The sequence below is a fragment of the Ostrinia furnacalis genome, unplaced genomic scaffold, assembly GCF_004193835.3.
Source record: "Ostrinia furnacalis isolate ACB-3 unplaced genomic scaffold, ASM419383v2 OfSCF7596, whole genome shotgun sequence".
In the NCBI taxonomy this organism is placed as follows: domain Eukaryota; kingdom Metazoa; phylum Arthropoda; class Insecta; order Lepidoptera; family Crambidae; genus Ostrinia; species Ostrinia furnacalis.
In genome coordinates this window covers 157,868-179,564 of record NW_021137835.1, presented here as the reverse complement: position 1 = coordinate 179,564, position 21,697 = coordinate 157,868, and the positions used below count along the sequence as shown (strand labels likewise).

Genomic DNA, 21,697 nt, shown 5'->3' with positions numbered 1-21,697 from the left:
TTAAATCGAAATTAAATGACGCGATTTGGGTATTTTGGTGAAATTATTAAAAAAGTTAATATAAAAGTAGCCGCCTGGCGTGGAACGTGTTATGGGGGATGAAAATATAGGAAATGACCCATTCTATCCGCCAAATCATTTTGGCACACGATGCGCCAAACACCCTGTATATCTAAATCTATATAACTTTTTTTTGAATCATTTGTACGATTGTAACAATGATTTCTTTAAATTGCGTAAAAAATATTTTCTTTTTTTTGCGTTTTAATTTAAATGTAAGCGATAGTTAAAACGAAATCAGCCAGTTTTTTTTAATTGATCAACAAAGTGATGGATGATTTATTTAAAAAATATCTCTGACGTCACATCCGTAACAGAAAACAAAATGGCTACTAAAACTTAACGTTAAACACCAGTTACCACTAATTTTTGTTTACTTATTTAAATTTCCTTACATACAAAATATTTACATATTGCAATAATATTATACAACGAAATATTTAAGCATGGTAACACAGCAGTCTGAAGTCGACTAAAAAAAGAAACGGAGACCAGAGTCATAAAATATAAAACGCAAGAAGGTTTTTAATCAAATAAAATAGATCAATGGTCCTACATGATTCTAATTTACGATTTTAATACCTTTTAAGTCTTTCAAGCACCATAATTTCTCTGGTCGTTACTTTTCCTCGCACTAAATTTACAGCCACTAAAATTATTTATTGTAATTTTAAATAAGCCTCTTTTCAATAATCTTCTAAACGTGTAAAGTTATAGGATTCTCCTTAATGATAAATCGTTGGAACAAATATCAAGTTTTGTTCCTATTTGTTGCTACGAAAACGATGGCAGTGCCGACCGCCGTTCGGTCAATTCACAACTACTGTCGAAAATCATAAGAGGTAGTGTTAATAGTTATACATAACAACTATGTACGCACAAAAAAAATCTACACAAAATTGTACAAACTAATAATATTATTTACATTGAGGTAATCCGACTAAACTAAAAGGAAAGGAGAATGTACTAAAAATTATTCTAAAGGAATAAAAAAGAAGGTACACTGTGTGAGCAAAATTCTCGAGGTCGGCGTACGCATTGACATCTGTCAGTTTAGCAGCTGTCAGTTTGACGGCTGTCACTTTGACAGCTGTCAGTGTCATTGCACTCACCCGAGCGTCAGCCGTAGGCATTGGACGGCGAGGTTTAGGATGGCGGGGCACAGCCACCGTCAAGGTTTGTCGTCCCGTTTCTTCTCGCCCTTGCGTTGGCTGAGTTTTTTCTTCATTTCGAGCAGCATTTGCTCGAACGACATGTCGTCGGTGCGGCGAGCTGGCAACGCCGCCTGCCCGTGGAAGGCGCTTTCGGTGTATTTTGCTTCTAAGCCGTCTGTTGGAGATTAAATTTAAATTAGAACAATGTTCGGATGTTCCCGTTTTCTCTGGTGACGAGGGACAAGGAGAGAACTTTTAAATACTCATTTAAGTTAGTACACTACAGTGACTATTCTGCTCAAACACATGGCCATAAGATTTACTGTGAAAGTATCTTTAATTTGTCCCGAACCAGTGGTAGGGTTAATACTGGGACGTGTAAAAGTGCTTTTTAATAGCCTATTTGCAAAAATAAATCAGTTTTATGAGTTTTTTTTATGTTTCTGACAGTGTTCATATCTGGAACTGCTAGGAATCGATACCCCAACGATTTAAAGAGGCAGTGGGCGGGGCACATAGCTCGTGGAACTGATAGCCGTTGGATTCTCATATGGCGACCAAGGATCGGAAAACGTAGTAAAAAGCCTCTTTAGTGGATCGACCATCTAGTGGGGATGGAATTCCTTGGAGGAGGCCTTTGTCCGGCAGTAAACGTCTTTGGGAAATCTCTTCGATCCGTCTTCGTTCCGGAGTGTCCCGGTGCCAGCGGTGGTCAAGCTGGCTGAAGGGGACCCGAGATTGTCTCAGAGGTTAGTGGGACCAGCTATTCTCCTCCGCAGGCAAAATTATTTGGGAAGGTAATTTGGATCCGATTAAGATCCCGCCTGGTGTGACTATTTACACGCCACAAAGTTCCAGTCAATACAAGAAGTTTACTCCATTGAATCCAAAAAGTACAGCACATTACAAATCAATCTTTTCCAAACCCTATAACCAACGGCATAAGGCACACAAACCACTTGCAGAAAGGCCTTCTGCGGTAAAAGTCTCTACCAGTCATTCTGAACCCTAAAACCAACAGCATAAGGCACACAACTCACCAAGATCCGCATAGCTCTGCCTGCAGAAAGCCCTCCTGCCTCCAAAGCCGACGTCATACTGCGGGAATGTGCTAGCCGCCTCCACTGCCGACCACGCGTCACGGGCGCGTTGATACGTCACGAATCCGTAGCGGGTACTGTGGTACAGGAAAACAAGTTTAATGACGTGTACTTTAGGGTTTAAATTGGTAAAGCCTGGTCCGTGAGCACGTAGAATCCCGTCCAATGACCCCAAGCTACCCATCCCTATCGCTCGCGCGTAATTATGTTGCTGTCGCGACTGTGCGACGGGCGCCCGCAGTGAGTGTGCGAGCGCGACAGCAACATAATTACGCAACATAATTATAAAGGTATCTGTCAGATGAGTCAGAAGTCAGGTGTATTTTGTACTCTAATGCGTAAGTCATAGGGACTTCATAACTTTCAATTAGAGCATGGATCTAATGTCGATGAATTAATTCGTGAGCGCGGTGGTACGTCACAAAGCCGTAGCGGGTACTGTGTGGAGCAAAATGAGTTTAATGACGTGTATTTTAAGGTCTAAATTGGTAGATGAAAGTTATGGAAAAAAAGTTTTAGCGTATCTATAAATAGAGGGCGCTGGTACGTCACGAAGTCGTAGCGGGTACTGTGGTACAGGAAAACAAGTTTAATGAAGTGTACTTTAGGGTTTAAATTGGTAGATAATGGTATCTGGCAGATGAGTCAGAAGTCAGGTATATTTTGTACTCTAATGCGTAAGTTATAGGGACTTCATAACTTTCAATTCGAGCATGGATCTAATGTCGATGAATTAATTCGTGAGCGCGCTTGTACGTCACAAAGCCGTAGCGGGTACTGTGTAGAGGAAAATGAGTTTAATAGCGTGTATTTTAAGGTCTAAATTGGTAGATGAAAGGTATGGAAAAAAAGTTTTAGCGTATCTATAAATAGAGGTCGCTGGTACGTCACGAATCCGTAGCGGGTGCTGTGTAGAAAAAAATGGGTTTAATGACGTGTACGTTAAGGTCTAAATTGGTAGATGAAGGTACAAATTGCTTCATTATTCAATAGCATGGAAGATAGGTGTTATTTTGTGTTCTTATACTCAGGTAATAGGGACTTTATAACTTTGATTGGTACGTCACGAAGCCATACTAATGAGGACTTTTGATGTAAACTCACACTCCCTTTTACAAGTAAATAAGATCTAAAAATGTTAATCAACTTACCCATCCTCCTTGCTATGAAGGCGCACTTCCATAACGTGCCCGAACTTAGAGAAAAGCGACCGCAGCGCCACCTTTGTTATATCCTTCTCAAGTTTGCCCACGAACACTATCCGTCTCTCTTCCACAGGCGTGTTGCTCTCTCTGCAAGAAAGAGATAGGTTAACATCACATCAAATGACAATCAGAGATAAGTCTTTTATTAAGTAGGGAAAATATTATACAGGGTGTTAGGTAAATGGGTATATGAGCCGACAATAGCCCATGTTAACATGGTCATATAAATGGTACGGTGAAGTCAGAAAATTGATATCTTCATTTTAATTGTTTTTATTTTCATACAAATCGGATTTTATAAAATTTATTTTGTATGAAAATTAAAAAAAATTAAATGATGATATCAATTTTCTGACTTCACCATACCATTTATATGACCATGTTAACATGGGCTAGAGTCGGCTCATATACCCATTTACCTAACACCCTGTATAAGAACGTTTATTTCATTGTATTTCAAAATTACAGGCAAGAAACTATGTTAGACTAAATTGAGCTGAATAATACAATGATTTTCATCAGAATTGTAATCTATATTTATTAGAAAGAAAGAAAATCAGTGTCACAAATGCCAACTACTCAACATTGAATGGGATTCCATATTCTATGGAAGACACGATTGAAAATTTGAATTACTTGTTACTCCTCAAATCTATTACAATAGTCATTGTCATTTCGCATAGTAAAATAGTTATTTAAAACACTGACCTGTCTTCAGAGCTGAAGCTGCGGTACTTTGTCCTGTAATCATCCCGCTTGTAAGGGCTGCACGAGCGCCCGGAGTCCATCGAGTCATCCGAACTGGATGACGAAGATGACGACGACGAGGAAGAAGAGCTGGAATAACAATGGACTTAGATTAGTACCCTGCGGGAGACCCCTTAGTTTATTAAGATTATAACATTAATTAATTGTTTTAAAAATGATTTTTGGAAATAATACGAAAGTAGTTTGGTTATTAAAACAAACAGGACTGAGTTTTCACAATAATTTGAGAACACACGCACTTTGCAACACATTTCAGGGTAATCGAACGCCTTCGTATAATCGAACACTGTACACCACAAACGTAATGTTATATTCGCACATTTTTTCCCTCTATTTGCTTTTATCCGCACTTGAGATTCCTACATAGTTCACACATCTCATCACATGACCATCCGACCTTTTTTAGTTCCTACATCATTTAAAATTACGAAAACTAACATGCTTCATAAGAGGCCTACATTCTGAATCGACGCCCAAGTTTCAATATGGACCCAGGGATGGATTGGAGTCAATGATTGGTTTATGAATGGACCAATCAGAGACCTGAATCCATGCTTGAGTTTGAATCGAGTTTTGAGCGTAGTTTCATAACACGAGCCTAAAATTACCTTGTGGAAGAATCGGAGCTTTCAGAGACAGTCGGCTTCCTCAAAGGCGGGGTCATGGATTTAGGCGCCTTCTTATCGTTCCCGTTGGTTTTATCCAACGATATCCGCGGGCTGAGTTTTGTTTTTTTAACTACGGGGCTTTTTGATCTTTTCGGATCCGTTTGTCTTGAGCGAGATCGGGAGCGGCGGTGGTCGCGTCGCACGGACGGCGAGCGACGAGGAGTAGGCGATCGGCGAACTGGTGACCGGCGATCGTTAGCGGACCGACGACCTGACGGTGACCGACGACCCGATGGGGACCGACGCGACGACGACGAGCGTCTGCGGTACGGCGATCGCGACCGCCTTTTCCTCTTGTAAGGCGAGTCGGAACGCCTATACCGCCTGTAGCGACCGCGCGAGCGAGACCTGCTTCGGCTGTGCGATCGTCGTCTCCTACGACTGTGAGACCGCGAACGCCTCCTGTATTTAGATTCATAGCGATCTTTCGACCTCGAGCGCTTTTCCTTCGACTGTGAACGCTTCTCTGTGCGCGTTTCTTTCTGTTTGACCACTACTTTTTCCTCAGCTTTAGCTACTTTGCACGGCCTGACTGGACTACCTTCGCTGGACATCGACATGTCGCTATCATTGCGTTTTCTAGTCCTCCTTTGTTTTGGTATTTCCTGGGAAATGCTCATGTTAGCTGTCAGCGCTGTTAATTCTGTGCATGCTGTGACTTCTGTCTGAGTTACTATGCTGCATGACGTAGGTTTACTTCGGCCTTTGCCCAAATGTAGAATCACTTTGTCTTCGCCGTGCTCTGCTTGTGGGTCATAATCACGTACAATGGTAGTCTTATTATATTTTAACGGAACACGTTTTTCTGTTGGAGACGCCAATTTCGGCTGTTTAGACTCACTTTCTTCTGGCGCCTTTTTCATAACAACATCTTGAATGCTAGCGAAAAGTGAATTGCTGGAAATTTTCGTGTCCACTTGTTTCTCGACACTTTTCAAGGCAGCCGTTATGTCTTTGTATCGTTCTTTATCGATTCTAGTGCCGTGCTTTTTGTCATCCGTTGGGCTACGTTTCTCATGTTTTACGCTATCGAAAACGTTTTGTTTGAGGATGTGGTCAGATTTTTTTATTTTAAAGTTAATTTTGGCGTCACATGGAGGCGACTTCGATTTTCTTTTAACTGGAGGTGGTGAAGGAGGGAGTAACTCTTTAAATACTTGTTCGTCTGTGTTTATTCCCACACTGACAAGTATGATTTCCTCGTAATCCGCGAGTGCCTGGGGCTTCTCCGGGATAGGCAGTGGCAAACATTCCGCGGGCGCCATGCCTACAATCTTCATCATCTCGGCATCGCTGATTAGCGGCTGTAGTTGCAAATTCTCTACCTTCGGAATTTTGCTCATCACGATATCTTCGTCACGTTTCCTCATTGCCTCGGCTTTCTGTTTTTTGGTGTTCATCAATATTTTTCTAGATGCTTCGCGGATTGGGTCAAATATAACCTTTGGAGCCTCTGGTTCTACAACGCGTGGCTTAGACGGAACCAAAGCTTTTAAGTTCTTGTCTAAGTGTGGCATGTCCGGGAATATGGCTTCTGGACTAACAGTGGTGGAACTTGCGTTGGAGCTTACTCCTCTCCTCAGCTTATATTCCTGAAGATTAAGTTTCCTCTTTCTAACTGGCTGTTCGGATTCTTTTTTGCACGTTATCTCTGATATTCGTTGCAATTCTTCATCAAAAGGCCTTTTTTCTTCCTTCTTCACCATAGCATGTGGTATTTGGACGTCATGTTTGTTTGGAAAGAGAGCTGTATAAAAGTTGTCCTCTTTTGGACGGGGCTCTTCTTTAACTACAACAGGAGGACTTTGTTTAATATTTACACTCTTGGATTTATTGCTATCTACATCTTTGTCTTTGACTTCTTTAACCGACTTAGATTTAACACTATTGTGTTTATCACTCTTTTGCTTATCACCTACTTTGTTATTTTTCTGAGAGTCTTCAACATCACAGGAATTCAGTATGACTGCTGATTTATTAATAATAGTTAATTTAATGCTACCATTAGAATTTTGACTTGATTTATCACTTTCTGCTTTACAAGCACTTTTAATCACAGAAATTCCTTTATTAGTGTCGTTTGTCGCACTGTGCGGAGGCGAAAGTTTTTTCCGGCACGTTGACTGTGCTAGCGGTTTCACTGGTTGTTTAACACACCTTTTTGATTTAACGTCACTATCGTCTTTATTCACTTTTTTGTTCTTTGAACACTTATCACTTTCTTCGTCACTGCTTAGGTTATAGTCTATCTTTTTGTTTTTACACGACCTATGCCTAGAACTAAGGATCCTATTGTTGCTGGAAAGCACTTCGGGTTTTAGCAAGCTTTGTCCTCCCTTCAGATTGGGCAGGCTGTGCCGTTTCTTCGATGTGCAGTAGTCGTGATCAGATTGAACAGGACTTGGCGACCGTTTGACCGCAGTGTTAACAGTCGTCGGCATCTGAAAGAATTTATTTGGTTTCAATGTGTTCGTTTGTTGAAATTGAACACATCAAAATGTGGGTTATGTACTTACCAGTATTTGTCGCATCTTCGTCTTGTTCAACTGGACCCCTGCATCTTGCTGTCGCATCCCGTTCGTGAGGCTTTTGCTGGAACCCTTGATTTTATCATTAGGTTTTGAGGAAGACTTTTTTGATTTTGTGTTGAGCTTTTCAGTGGCTTCGAACTGCTCTAGGAGCGAGTTCAAATTGTTCGCTTCTAAAACGGGGATGACTGTATCATTGCAGGACTCTACATCGACGAAATCGTCACACTCAGTCTTGATGTCAGGAATTTCTTTCTTCACCGACTTTTCCACGCAATAGTCAAGGACGTTAGGTTCAGATATAGGTGTCGACGAGCGTTTTGGACGGTAGTTTGTAAACTTCTTAACAACTGGCGGTTTTGTAGTGGGTATTGAGGACTCAACTGGCCTGTCCATATCCATATCAACTGGGCTGAGATCATCCTCATTCTTAATGACAGCATTGGCACCCGATTTTTCAGGTTTGCTTGTTATTAAAAAGCTGTTGATATCTTCTTCGGTCAGTGTGCGCGGAATATCGTCACTTTTGCCAGCGCTGACGTCAGATTTATCTTTATCGTCAAAGGCAAGATCAGAAAGATCGAGGTTCAGATCTTCGAAGCTCAAGCACGTTTTGGCATCATCTACATCCATACAAATATTCATAGGTGAATGTGGAACAGACAGTGACCTTTGCCCATTTTTCAGTTTGGAGTAATTCATGTCAAACAGAAAGTTTTTCAATTCTTCAATGTTTGGCAACACTTCTAAATCCGATTCGTTAATCGGATCGTGATCCATTTGTTCCTCTTGCACTGGTTCCTCTTTTTTAGTGACTGTCGGGAAAAGTTCTTCTGTTTTCAGAGTTTGTTTCTCAATGCGGAAGACCGTGCTATCTTCTTCTGGAACTTTGTGCTTTATAAAAAAGTCGTCAACATATGGAATTGTGGGTGGCGCTTTTTCTTCTTTGATGAAATACTCATCAACATCTTGAACCACTGGTTCATCTTTTACCTCCAGTATGTTATCGTTATTTTTGATAAAATATTCATCTACGTTTGAAACTACTGGACCGTCAATATCGATACTAATTTCTTCTTGGTAGTTTTCTGTGTTCTCCTCTCCTTGAACATCATCAATGCTGACATATTCTACATCTGAGGATTTGTCCTGTATACCGTAGTTGCTTTGTTCATCCTCATCTGAATCAAGATCTAAATCTGGATGTACTGCGTATACCTGGATGATTTCATAGTCTCGTCCTTCTACTAGTGAATTATTGGACACCGCCAGTTGAAGAATACCTGGGTCTGATCTGTTCATATCAACTTGAACTTCCTCAATTTCAAGTTGTTCCTCATTCTCATCTTCGGAACTGGAGTCCTGCCTTGTTGGGTCAACAACCACCTGTAAAAGTAATTCACAAACTTTGAACACAAGTGAATGTTGAATCATATTTCATTATGACCTTATTTTGGTGTAGTAAGTACATTTTTCAGTCTTTTGACATGCAAATTGATCAGTTACATCAACCTACCAATAAATGACGAAATTCTGCAATGTATTTTATACTTTAATATCCTTATTTTAAGGTTAATTTCAGGAAAATTGTCAGTACGTAGGACAGCACATCAAGCTTTACATTTTATTGGAAAATAGCCCTTATCACAACTACATAAAAACTTTAAATCAAAATAACTTACAGCTTGTTGGTTGTTTATGCTCCAATCTGGCTCTTCACATTCCTCCTCGTAATGCCTCGGCTCATACCGGGGCTGTGGCCGGACATATTCTGGACTATTTTGATCCTCTGAGGACTCGCTTGTGGCTCTCATGATCTTGTGCCCTATGGGCCTGTATCTGCTTTGGTGGTAGGGCACATTCATAATGTGAGATTCCATGGCTGTAACAATGATAAAATTGGGTATTAAAATTGAGGACTTTTTTGGGATGTGTTTTTAGTTTACACTTTGGCTAGTATACTAGATTAGATACTGTTCAATTATTTTAGGGCCATGATTGGCTAAAATAATACAATATTTCTTAACGTTATACCAAAGTAAATCTTAGCATAAGCTTTCATTCATTGTTTTTGACTAGCAAATGTATTGTATTTGTATTGTGTTACAAAACAGGACAATATTCATGTCCTGTTTTGTAACATAATAAAATAAAATAATGGGTTAACAAGACAAAACCAAAACTACTGAGTTTAGAAATCTTAGATGAGAGTTTGCTTTGTTAAAAATGTGGAAAAGTTTTTTTATTTGCTAGTATATTATTTTTGGAAATTAAGTAAGGATTTGAGTGAGGTAAGGTGATTCCTTTGAGTAAGGATATTAAGGGGTTAAACTTTTAAAGGACACTGTCCAATTTATAACCAGGACAAAACTTTCATTGATCGAGAATGAATTTACATTATTTATTAGTCAAAGTTCCCCCATATGTGCTTAATTTATCAACTGCACAGTCAGCTGCACAGATCTAAATATTGACCTAAGCTCTAAGCAAATAAGGTGCAATATTCAATAGGAATATGATACATCATTTAGGTGCACAAGGTCTAAGTTGCAAAATGTCCAGGAATTAATTGTTTTATTCCCATGCAAATAAATGATGGAATTGGATTTATATTGTATCCTCACTATTTTTGAGTAATATAACTCTACAGACCACACTGAGTTTATTTGTTACAGCAAACTTTTTGTTTAGTTTAGAGCCCATCCGCAACAAACTTTTTAAGAGAGATCTTATGATCTGGCTTTACAAGCCTGAAAAAGTTTTTAAAATAATAAAATTATTTGAAATCCTCTTTATAGCCTGACCAGGAACATAAAAACCCTCGCCATGTTGCGGAAAACTAATGGTACTAATTTCTTTTAATGGCAACAGTAACTGAAAACTTCATTGACATGTCACCTTGCATGTCAGTCTATTGCTGTCAAAGTGTAAACAAACTTTATTTTAAATGTGCGCAATTGATTTTTGAATTACATTGCTAAAATCTTTTTATAGTCGTGAAAGAAAAGTGGTTCACAATGTGTTAAAGTACTTGTCGAAGAGAAATACTAAGGGTTCGGACAATATTTTCATTGAATAATTTTTCCGACAAGGGTGTCAAATTGACTGACATGTTTATCGTATAGTACAGTCCACTATGAAAATTAGCTGTGGTTTGTTTCAACTACCTATTTTAAAGTTTTTTGTCACTTTCTAAGTGTTGAATTTTATGAAATTGGGAAAGAAGTACCGAGTTTGAAGGGTTCATGAGCAGACATTGCAGTTGAATATTCAAGTTCTGAATTTTATTATTGACGAATAATAAAATAAATCCTACTAGCTCGATTGATGTTTTCATTTTATTTATTTAAACCAGGTTACCTATAATAATATTTTTTCGTTAATTCATGAAAATATAAAATTAGCCCGTAATCCTGAATCCTGATACATAAAGTTAGCCTATTAATTTAACACGTACGACTGTACTCAGTGTTGCACTATCAAATGCAATTGACGCGCCTCTATGCCAGGGTTTTTATGTTCCTGGTCAGGCTATACTGGTATTAATAGAGTAAAATAATCCTGGCACAAAATTGGAAATGCAAATTGAATTTAAAATTAAATTACATTGTCACACTGACAACCGTCAAAAACACAAAACTTCATAAATTCAAAACATAAACAAAGCTTAAAAATTTATAAAAATAGTAAAAGTTTTTAAAAATTAATTTAGTTTATTATTATAAAAATTTAAAACCTATTTTTAGTGTTAGTAGTTATCAAGTATTTGTATGAAGATATAAATTATGCCAAGGTATGGTGATAAATTGTATTTTATTTATATTTAAACTATTAAATTAACTAAAGAACCTAAGAATTGTTTAGAATATCTGATTTATCTTAAAATTTTAGAAGTCTTCCATATCCCATGTGATACAAGATAGTTTCTGAACTCCTATTAACTGGGTATATTGTGATTTACTTAAAATAGCACCTAAATAGATATTTATTTATTAAGTACTAGCTGACCCGGCGAACTTTGTTCCGCCTTAATGGCAATAAATAAGCAGACTTTTTTTTAAATTTTGAACGGGATAAAAAGTATCCTATGTCCTTCTCCTGGCTCTAAACTACCTCCCTGACAATTTTCAGCTAAATCGGTTCAGCCGTTCTTGAGTTATAAGTGGAGTAACTAACACGACTTTCTCTTATATGTATAGATTTTAATCTTAGACCCAATCATCCCTTACGATTAAGTGTCGCACAAAATAGAACATTTTCAACTATGAAAATTTATAGGTTTGTGTTAGAGAATTTTAAAGTAAAGAAGTTTGCTTCAAGAAAAGCTTATAAATTAAAAAAGTAACTGTTTTATAACTGTTAATATTATCATCTACAGTTAAAGTTTAATCAATTCTTGTAAAGTTTCATGAAAATGTAATTTGTTAAAATTGTAAGTATGGCACAAAATAGGTATTTAATTTTGCTATTTGTTTTTTAAATTCTTTAAAAATAATTATGGAGAAAGATATCATATAATGGAAAACTTTACAGTTTTTGTAGTTAAATATGAATGGTAGTCTGATTTATTACATATTTGCTTATGCTTATCTAAGCTAAAGAAAACTTTATATTTTGTCTTAATTTCAAAATAATTACATAATTTTCAAAAGCTCTGTGAATTTTGGCACTTCAATGTTTTTCTATTTGTTTATTTATAACAAATGTTGTTTTTATAACATTTTTAGTATGTTTCTTAGTAGCTGATAAAGGTTTTCACTAACTAAGAAAGCAACAGGTTTCAACCATAAAGTTCTGTTAGTATGGCCCCACATGCCATGCTTCCTTGTTGGTTATGTTTTGTTCTAGACTTGATGACTTGTTTTAAGACTTGCTTTACATAATTTGTATATAATCAACTAAAAGGTCACTGTAACACTACTTGGCACCTGCTTGATAAGCTTTTTGATAACTACACAATAACATAAACTTTAACCTACATTTCTACATTTTGCACACATTGATGGTCAATTGGTCAAGTTTAATGTAATCACTTCATTATCAGTGGTACTGCACCAATCTGCGATACTGATACTGTCACTTCGGGTGATAAGAGCCAAAATACCATCTTGTCATACCCCCATCTGTCAAATTGGGAAAACAAGAGCAGTCACGTGATTTACAATAAATAACACTAAAACAGCGTGCTGACCGCTCCGCACGGCGACTATTGCACGCCTCACGCAGCCGAGATAACGGTTTCACTATTCGCTCACTTTTCCCCGCAAAAAAGTGCACAAAATATCGTGCACGTTTATAGGTTAGGTTCACGTTCAATGCACTCTTTCACCCGAATATATGCTTGTAAATACACATTTCTATATTCCATTCACTAAGAAAGTATATTTTACGCGATTTTATGTTAATTTATAGCCAAATACAGTCAAAACAAACAATAGTGCGATGACATAAATCGCCCGCGCTAACCTAACCTTGGTCGCGGAAAAAAGGTTCTTACAGATTTCTAGTTCAAGGTCTCATGAAAAACTGAAAAGTCACATGAAGGCGTTACACAAACAAAACTGAAATATCATTGCGACCCGCACAGAAATCTATTTTAAGACAAACAACAGACGAAAAAAGCACTAACCTTTACAACCTCAAGTGACGGCTTTATCCATGTAATTTTTATTCACGAACTTTTAATAATTTAGCACTATTCACTACACAAACCACTCTCACATATAAGTTTTTCGGCACATTTTAACACAGCACAGTTCATTTAAAATTGTTTTTCGTAAAAAATTAACACTTTACGAAACATCACATGTTACGAACTTCACGACAGCAAAATTCCGACTTACGATGTTGCCCTATATGAAATTTCTTACGTCAAAATCGTTGACGTATGAAAAGTTCCGATACGCTAGGACTTTCAAAAGTTAACACTTTGAAATATTAGCAGAAATAAGACGATGTTACTCCGATGGAGTCACAAACTTAACTGATTCAAAAACTGTCCTGTCGAGCGGTCCTTTGCCAAAGTAAAAATAAAGTGGAGGGGGAAATAACGCCTCCAAAATAATCCCTTTCGCTCGCTCCTGTAGGTGAAAGTATTGTTCTCGCTCGCCCGTCTCACCCATCTACCTGGTAATTACAAAAGACCTAGAACAATACAGTCATTTCTTTGAATTCACTTTGTTTTGAATAGGTGAGCTTATCTCAGAGGCAGCGTTTTTAAAGAAGGATGTGGTAATATTTTACAAATATGTAGACCCAAATGTAGATAAAGTTTCATTCTAATGAAAAAAAAATCCGTTGCTGCTAAAATATGAAAGTATGACGTCGCGTCGTGGTATTAATTTTGAAAAAATGAAATGAATGAAAATGAAATATTTTATTCAGCGACACATAACAGCATCAAAAATATTAAACAAAAGTAAAACTAAATAGAGTTAACTAAATTTTGTTCATTAAGTTCCTAACTCTATCTGGATAATATTATTAATTTCTTTATCATACAGATGTCTCGACATTCAAGTCACGAACGTGCGTTAGAAAACACAGAAGTCCTTGAGGTCATAAGAGAAGAACAATGTTCTCCTGCAGTATCCTCGGTAAACATGGACGCCGTATCCAAAACTGTTGCTGAAGCACCGAAAGCATGCGTTGATTGCACATGTTTAAATGACCTTGAAAAAATGAAGGATTCAAAGAATCCTGAAGAAATTGAAAGGATGATGTTAGAAAGAGAAGCAGTTTTGCGGCGTGAATTTCTCCAGAAGCTGGAAGGAGAAACGAATGACCTGAAGGACAAATTTGACTATATTTTACAGTATGTTTTGTAGCAAATACGTAATTCAGTTAAGTTTTAGTAGAATCAGCCTGAGATTTGTCCAAAACTTTTGAAATTCAGCTAAACACAGACTTTGAAACGAGGTTTAAGCTAGTTTCTGAATACAGTTCAAGGTTTTAAAACTATTTTACCGTAGTTAGAATTTGTAATAGTATTATAATAGGTGTGTAATTTTATTAATGCTATTTTATCAGAAATGAGCAAGTGAGAACATCGTTTATGCTTCGCGAGGCGCACAGAGAACGCCAAGAAAAAATTGGCGCCTTACAAACTCAACTTGAATGCAAGAATTTAGCTGGAGTCATGTATGTGATGTGTACAGAAAGAAGGAAGAGCAAACTGGAGCGACTGAGGCTCATACAAGGTATTAATTTTATCATCTGTGGTTATTTATAAAATGGCAACATTGAACGGTTTTGACATTTCGCATGGCGCGGAGAGTTGACGATTAGACTTGATTGAAATTTTAGATCGCGGGTTCGAATCCCAATGTTGATGATTTATTAAATTCATTTTTTTTATTTTCTTTTAGAAGTTAAGAAATAGTAAATTAGTTAATGTAATCATTTGAGTAGTACGCGTAATAATCACCTTAGACAATTACGTAGGTAGATACTTACCTAAGTAAGTATAATAAGTACTAAACTTTCTAACCAAAAGCACTTATTACTTAAGTGAGTAATTAGCTAATTTATACACTTAACTAAATGAGTAGAATTTTCGCAAAAACTAATTAATTAATGAAATTCTTTAGAAAAGTAGGTAATTATGTAACTATACTGGTCATCACAAAAATCGACCCACCTACGTTTTACAGGAAAACTCGTTTCTACTGACACAATCATGGTGCCCCAACAATATTGGTGTTAATTTTGAAAGCCCAATAAATATCCTTAAAGAAAATCACATTTAATTTCTTAATAAACGATTAACAAAAACGCCATATACAACAAATGTGACTTGAAAAAAGTAGAAAAATAATTACTAATTTCCTACTTATTTATTAGGACGAATTAATATTTTGTAGGTAACTATACCATGATTGATACTACTGGAGTCGGTGCCAAGATTATGAAACATGTAAAGTTTGCCTGCACCGACTCCAAAAGTATCAATCATGGTATAGGTACCTACATAAATATTAATTCGTCCTAATAAATAAGCTTAGATTAATAAATAAGTAGGAAATTAGTAATTTTTTTCTACTTTTTAGTGTAGGTTTTTTGGAGTCGGTTTTATTTTTTTTTATAAAATTTTACTTATTTCTTGCTTTTTAGTTAACTAATTATTACCTTGATGTTACCACTGAAGGTAGGCAGTACATTGACACCATATTCTTCATGTCTAGTGTAAATAATATTCCCTACAAAATACAGGTTACCTTACAGGAAACCTAAAAAGACCTTAAACCGTCAGCCCACCTTAAAAACATGAAAGAATACAACTGTTGGTCTATTTGTACTTATAATATTTAAAGAATTATCCTCCAACTCCAAATAATTAAGGAGTTGTCCTACCTACCATGACCAATTCATCATGATGAGATGATGAATATCTGATGTAAACACTTGAATAACTTTAGAAACTATACTTATCTATAAAATTAAAAGAATTATCCTCCAACTCCTAAGCATTAAGGAGTTTTACCTTCTATCATCAGCTCATCAATATGAGATGATGATTTCCAGGAGCAAATACTTAAATAACTTAAGAAAAAGTTTGAAAAACGATATACGTGCCTATAAAATTTGAGGGTTGCCCTCGATTTCCCTAGGATCCCATCATCAGATCCTGACTTGGTGACAATGGGACCACCTCAGAAGTCTACCCTATCGAACAAAAAAAGAATTTAGAAAATCGGTCTACAATTGAAGGAGTAATCGGTGAACATACATAGAAAAGCCAATATTGGTGGGAAGTGGGGATGCATACTTACGTTTGAAAGTGCTTGTCGCGGGAGGGTCGATTTTTGTGATGACCAGTGTATTTAGCCCATTTAGACCTACCGTGCCTCATTTATTTTATCTTACTTTCTAAATCTTATAAAATGATAAAAACATAGTTAATTAAAATTTCTTGGCAATCAGAGTCTCTACTCAAACTAAATCGTGGGTTCGATTCCCGTCTTAGACAGTTCGACTTATTCAAATTGAATATAAAGATAAAAAATAGACCTTAATATTTTATACAGTGTGAGTCACGTTAAAGTGTACATAATATGAAAATAAATGAAACTAGACCTATTTTTATCGACAAAAAAGAGGTCAAAAATTTTTTGAGATTTTTTTTATTTTTTATAGAATTTTTTTTCTTCCAATTACTTATTGTAAAGAAAACGGAATAATTTTTAAACTAAGCGGTATATCCTGATAAAATAAAAATAGTAATAATGCTAAATAACAGGCAATACTAAAAAAATACATAAAATACACAAAAAAGGCCAAAAAATAATAAAAAATGATAGGACCTTTTGAAAAAAATCTGCTTTAAAATTCGTGTTTTCTTGGTTATTTGATAAATTTCTCCAAAAAATGCCCCTATAACCGGTGGTTTTTATTACTTTGTATTATTCTCTATCGTATTACCTTCGTAAAACCTAAAATCGCATGTCTCTATCCCTATCACAACGTTTGCAATGATCGTTTAAACTCAAAAAAATTTTGATCTCTTTTTTGTCGATAAAAATAGGTCTAGTTTCATCTATTTTCATAATATGTACACTTTAACGTGACTCACACTGTATTTATATTTCATTTTCAACCAAAATGCAGACATTAACTTTGTATTACCTAAGTACGTAAAATCATAAATTATGTACTTAGGTACTTTTATGTCTTCAAAATTCTTCGCGTGGGATTTTTCCCCATACATTTTTTATCATAAAGCCTACTTTTCACACGTGTTAATAAACTTATCTTTCTATTATAACCTACCTACTTATCCTCTAAAAACTCTACTTTTGGTAAACAATAGAAACCGACCTTTATTTTGATCCTTTCACAATTTCTATTGTTAAATGAGCGATTGCTTAGACAAGGTGTGCTTAGTACAATAATAGATAATGTTAATAATTGAATGAGTTTCCCCAAAATACATTATCTGCTACTTAGTAATCGCCTGGTATTTTTACCCGTTCACTTATCACCGTGGTGATTAATCAAAGCTTTATAATCAACTGCCTAAAAGTAAGTCATGTTTCTCGTAAGTAGGTAGGTATGTGGTATTTATGTTCATTTAGGAACGATGTTGTTTTTACATTTAAGTCTGAAAGGTAGTTTAGGTATTTCAGTATTTTCAGTGATGTGAGTTTGCTAAGAACAATCGCTTAGGTGTCATTGTAATTAATTGTATGTTTGTTAATTTTAAGTTATAATGAAGTTAATAAAAGTAAAAAATATAATTTTACTGTACCTACCTACACATTTCGATTTAATTAATTTATTTATACTTTTGCACATTATGCTGTGCAGTGGCGGACTTAATGCCAGATGGCATTCTCTGCCAGTCAACCACAAATTATACTAATCTACCTACTAGTAGGTCTGGGACAAGTAAATCGTTCATGGTCCGTGGTTAATAAAATTCTTGAGCTCAGATTAGCCCCCGTCGGGAATTGAAACCGGGATTGCTGCTAAAAATTTTAATCTGAAATTGTTAAAATTCAAGGGATCTGTGAGAGCTTTTGCGTACAAACTACCGAGGTAAACTTTAGTAGGTATGATCAATATGATCATTGATCATCAATAACATTTCACGTGATTCGAAGTTTTGAAGTTTTTAAAGCATTTTATAACACACATACTAAGAGGTGGAGACCTGGTGTCTTGTATACAGGTTGTCTCAACCCATATCAAGCACCAGTCTTCACAATAAGTAATATTGTTTACAAATGCGTTATATTGTTATGTACTTGTAATTGAAAACTTACTTGTGAAGAAATTAATAAAGATTTATTTATTTACTAGTTTTCCGCCCGCGGCTTCGCCCGCGTGGAATTTTGTCTGTCACAGAAAAACTTTATCGCGCGCGTCCCTGTTTCAAAAACCGGGATAAAAACTATCCTATGTTCTTTCCCGGGACTCAAACTATCTCTATGCCAAATTTCATCAAAATCGGTTGCGAGGTTTAAGCGGGAAAGCGTAACAGACAGACAGACAGACAGACAGACAGACAGACAGACAGACAGACAGACAGACAGACAGAGTTACTTTCGCATTTATAATATTAGTTTGTTGTTTTTTTTTTCAATGTCTTCTATCAATGCAATGGTATCGTTAAACTAATTTAGACCCATCGATAGTATGAGCGATTTCAGGTAGGTAGGATCTATCAATTAATCGATAATTGATTTTAAGACATTCCTATTGATTACTCAGATGGTTTTCAAACAATTTGATATTTTAATCGATTTTTTGAAATATCAATATCGATTACCGATTTTATGGAAAAAATAATGACTCCGCACTAGTTGCACCGCGCATGCGCCATCGCGCCATGCGGCCATGTTTATTTGTTTACATTATTTTTTCAGTAAATAATTTGCGTTCGTTGCGATGTTTTGTTGTTGACGTTCTGGATAATTAGATATTCAAATAACTAAGTAATACAGTGAAGTTATGGTGATGTGTGTTGAGTGGTGTTGGTGCAATAGGACTTTGTTTGTGTCTTCTTTAGTGTGATGAACGATTTATGTCCGGGAGACCTTTCGTTCCACGATGCCTTGTATCTTAATGTTTTCGCGGGTGGGTGAATCGACACCACCATACCACCGAAGGGAGACCCGGAGATCCCGTTCTTGAAAATAGGATTTCACTACAAGAACCTACCCGGCCACTTGAAAGCGTGGGAAGGTGAATAAGTGAGTGGATGGATGTGATAGATGTGTTGCGATTCGTTTTGTGAATTAGAGTGAAGTGTTACCCCCTGAATACCTTGGATTGCTTGCAGAGTCAATAAAAAGAGGTAAGTGAAGAATTGGTTCAAAAGTAATAATAAAAGTGCCGACTCGCGTCAAAATTTGTGAATGAAATACCGTTTGACCACGTTTGACCTAGGAGGGAGTTGGGCGATGGTAGGGCTGTCCAAAAATTAAAATAATAATAATTAATTTAGTTTTGTATGGGAAAATATTTTTTATTAAATATTACGATATCCACTTTCTGACACCACTATAGTATTTATATGAGTATGTTAACATGGGCTAGTCTCGGCTCATATACCCATTTACCTAACACCCTGTATATACTCGTAGAATTACTAATTAAACTACACACTTGTCAAAAGAGTTTTCACAAATAGTTCTTACATTATCGTTTTTGGAATTTGAGTAAATAGAAAATAAATATGTAAATTAAACCAGCGGCCGGCCCCGGCTTCGCACGGTTGCAATGGAATTTCCCGGCTTTTCTCTTCTACAGGGTGTCCCAGAATGGGTGAATCAAATTGATAGGAGGTAGTAGAGCTACCTCCCCATCAGTTTGATTCACCCATTCTGGGACACCCTGTATAATATACATGTTTTATACCTAACCTTCCTCTTAAGTCACTCTATCTATTAAAAAAACGCATCAAAATCTGTTGCGTAGTTCTAAAGATTCATACATCATAGGGACAGACAGCGGAAAGCGACTTTCTTTTTTGTTTGTAGTCATAAGTTAGATACACGCATTTCCGCGCTGTATGTATAGAAACTTAAAACTTTTTTAATAGATGTCTGGTAATTTCAGAGTACACCAACTACATCCGAGCCCTGCAGACCATTCTGGCTGACGGTCAGGAACTGATCCTGAGACTGTCTCGAGGGTACAAAACAGCCGCTAGAGTCGACCACGAGTGGCGGGAGAAGATGAAGATGGTCATTAAGGAGGTGATCATCATCATTATTGACTTCTTCTGTTCTCGCGATAAACCGCTCTAGTTATCCTACTATAATATTATAAATGCGAAGTTTGGATATCTGGATGTCTGGATGTTTGTTACTCTTTCACGCATAAACTACTGAACGGAATTTGATGAAACTTTACAGTATTATTGTTTATAACCCAGATTTTGACGATCTGTGACAAACTAAATTTCACGCGGGCAATAGCTAGTAGGATATTATAGGCTTTATGTTCCACTCTTTATGTGGGTACTAGCTTTCCGCCCGCGGCTTCGCCCGCATGGAATTTTGTCTGTCACAGAAAAACTTTATCGCGCGCGTCCCTGTTTCAAAAACCGGGATAAAAACTATCCTATGTCCTTTCCCGGGGCTCAAACTATCTCTATGCCAAACATCAAAATCGGTTCAGTGGTTTCGGCGTGAAAGAGAGACAGACAGACAGAGTTACTTTCGCATTTATAAATTAGCAAAGCAAAGCGCAAAGGATGTTTATTACATATTGTTTCTTCTCATCGAGAGACCTGTAACCGCTCCAGTTATAGAACAAGGCGATCGTGAAAATAGTCAAAGTCAAAGTCAAAATTTCTTTATTTGTTTGGACTAATAAATAGTTCTTACAAATCGTCATTTTGCTCTTAAGGAGCCTCTACATGTCTCATAATCTTTTTACCCTACCAGCGCTTCGAGACCAACATTTGGCAAGTGCTGAGAAGAAGCGCCGCAACAAACTCAGTCACCACTGTCTGCCGGTTAATATAAATAAATAGAAATAGTAGTAGTAGGTACATTCGATTCAGGAGCAGTTCACTGAATTTACCATGCATTCTTGTATGGTGTATCTTATAAGAATGGGTATACAAGATTGCGTGGTATATTAAACAAGGTAGTGACGTGCTAATTTCTAGACTTACAATATTAAGATACTAGTAGAAATCACTCGCATACATAAATTTGAATAACTTGGATTGACCAGTCCCCGAAAGCAGCGCCTGTTCACAGACATGACGAGTGAACCAACCAATACCTGTAGGTACTCGTATTTCATTCGTCATTTAATGATTCTAATGCTCAGTAATGCTCAAATAAGTATTATTATACTCGTTAGTATCTAAAATTAATGTATGATGCAAATCTTTTAGCTCTATTCTAAACGACAAAATCTATTCACGACATTTTCTTACCTAAGGAAATAGGAATTTGATTCCTTAAGTAAGTAGGTAGGACTAGGTACCTACTTAATGTATGGAGTTTTAGAAGTAATGATGCTCATTATTAATACATAGGTACTAATGATTACTTTAATACAGGGTGTCCCAAAAACAATGGATAACCCTGTAACTATCGATAGGCCTCGCCATGTTCTCCCTAACGTCCAATTTTGACCTCTTTTGATTTTTAAAAATATCACCGTTTTCAAGATTTTTAAGTTTTTGGGGGTTCAAGTGGAGGCTACATACCGGAGAGCGCATCGTAGGACGTCCACCTACAAAGTGGACCG

General features: G+C 36.6%; 2 protein-coding genes across 6 annotated transcripts in view; one reads left to right on the top strand and one right to left on the bottom strand.

The window, feature by feature from the left end:
- Positions 1-211: 211 nt before the first annotated feature.
- srl (PGC-1 family member spargel) lies at positions 212-13,479 on the bottom strand. 3 transcript variants are annotated; one of them, XM_028322121.1, is made up of 8 exons: positions 13,113-13,479; positions 9,166-9,365; positions 7,472-8,869; positions 4,896-7,396; positions 4,228-4,356; positions 3,466-3,606; positions 2,255-2,391; positions 212-1,389 (listed from the first exon to the last, which is right to left on the bottom strand). In XM_028322121.1, the coding sequence occupies exons 2-8, from the start codon at positions 9,361-9,363 to the stop codon at positions 1,232-1,234; spliced, it is 4,662 nt and encodes a 1,553-aa protein (XP_028177922.1). In that variant the 5' UTR covers positions 9,364-9,365; positions 13,113-13,479; the 3' UTR covers positions 212-1,231. The 3 variants fall into 3 exon arrangements, with proteins under 3 accessions (XP_028177922.1, XP_028177924.1, XP_028177925.1); XM_028322123.1 differs by lacking the exon at positions 13,113-13,479 and adding an exon at positions 12,463-12,547; XM_028322124.1 differs by lacking the exons at positions 212-1,389; positions 2,255-2,391 and adding an exon at positions 3,019-3,091.
- A 543-nt stretch (positions 13,480-14,022) lies between these two features.
- LOC114365532 (uncharacterized) overlaps positions 14,023-21,697 on the top strand; it is a 52,065-nt gene continuing 44,390 nt past the window's right edge. For all 3 annotated transcript variants that reach the window (XM_028322130.1, XM_028322129.1, XM_028322131.1), the window contains exons 1-3: positions 14,023-14,297; positions 14,513-14,682; positions 20,045-20,184. In XM_028322130.1, the coding sequence (XP_028177931.1) occupies positions 14,086-14,297; positions 14,513-14,682; positions 20,045-20,184 (522 nt within the window). In that variant the 5' untranslated portion in view covers positions 14,023-14,085. The remainder of the gene's footprint in view (positions 14,298-14,512; positions 14,683-20,044; positions 20,185-21,697) is intronic.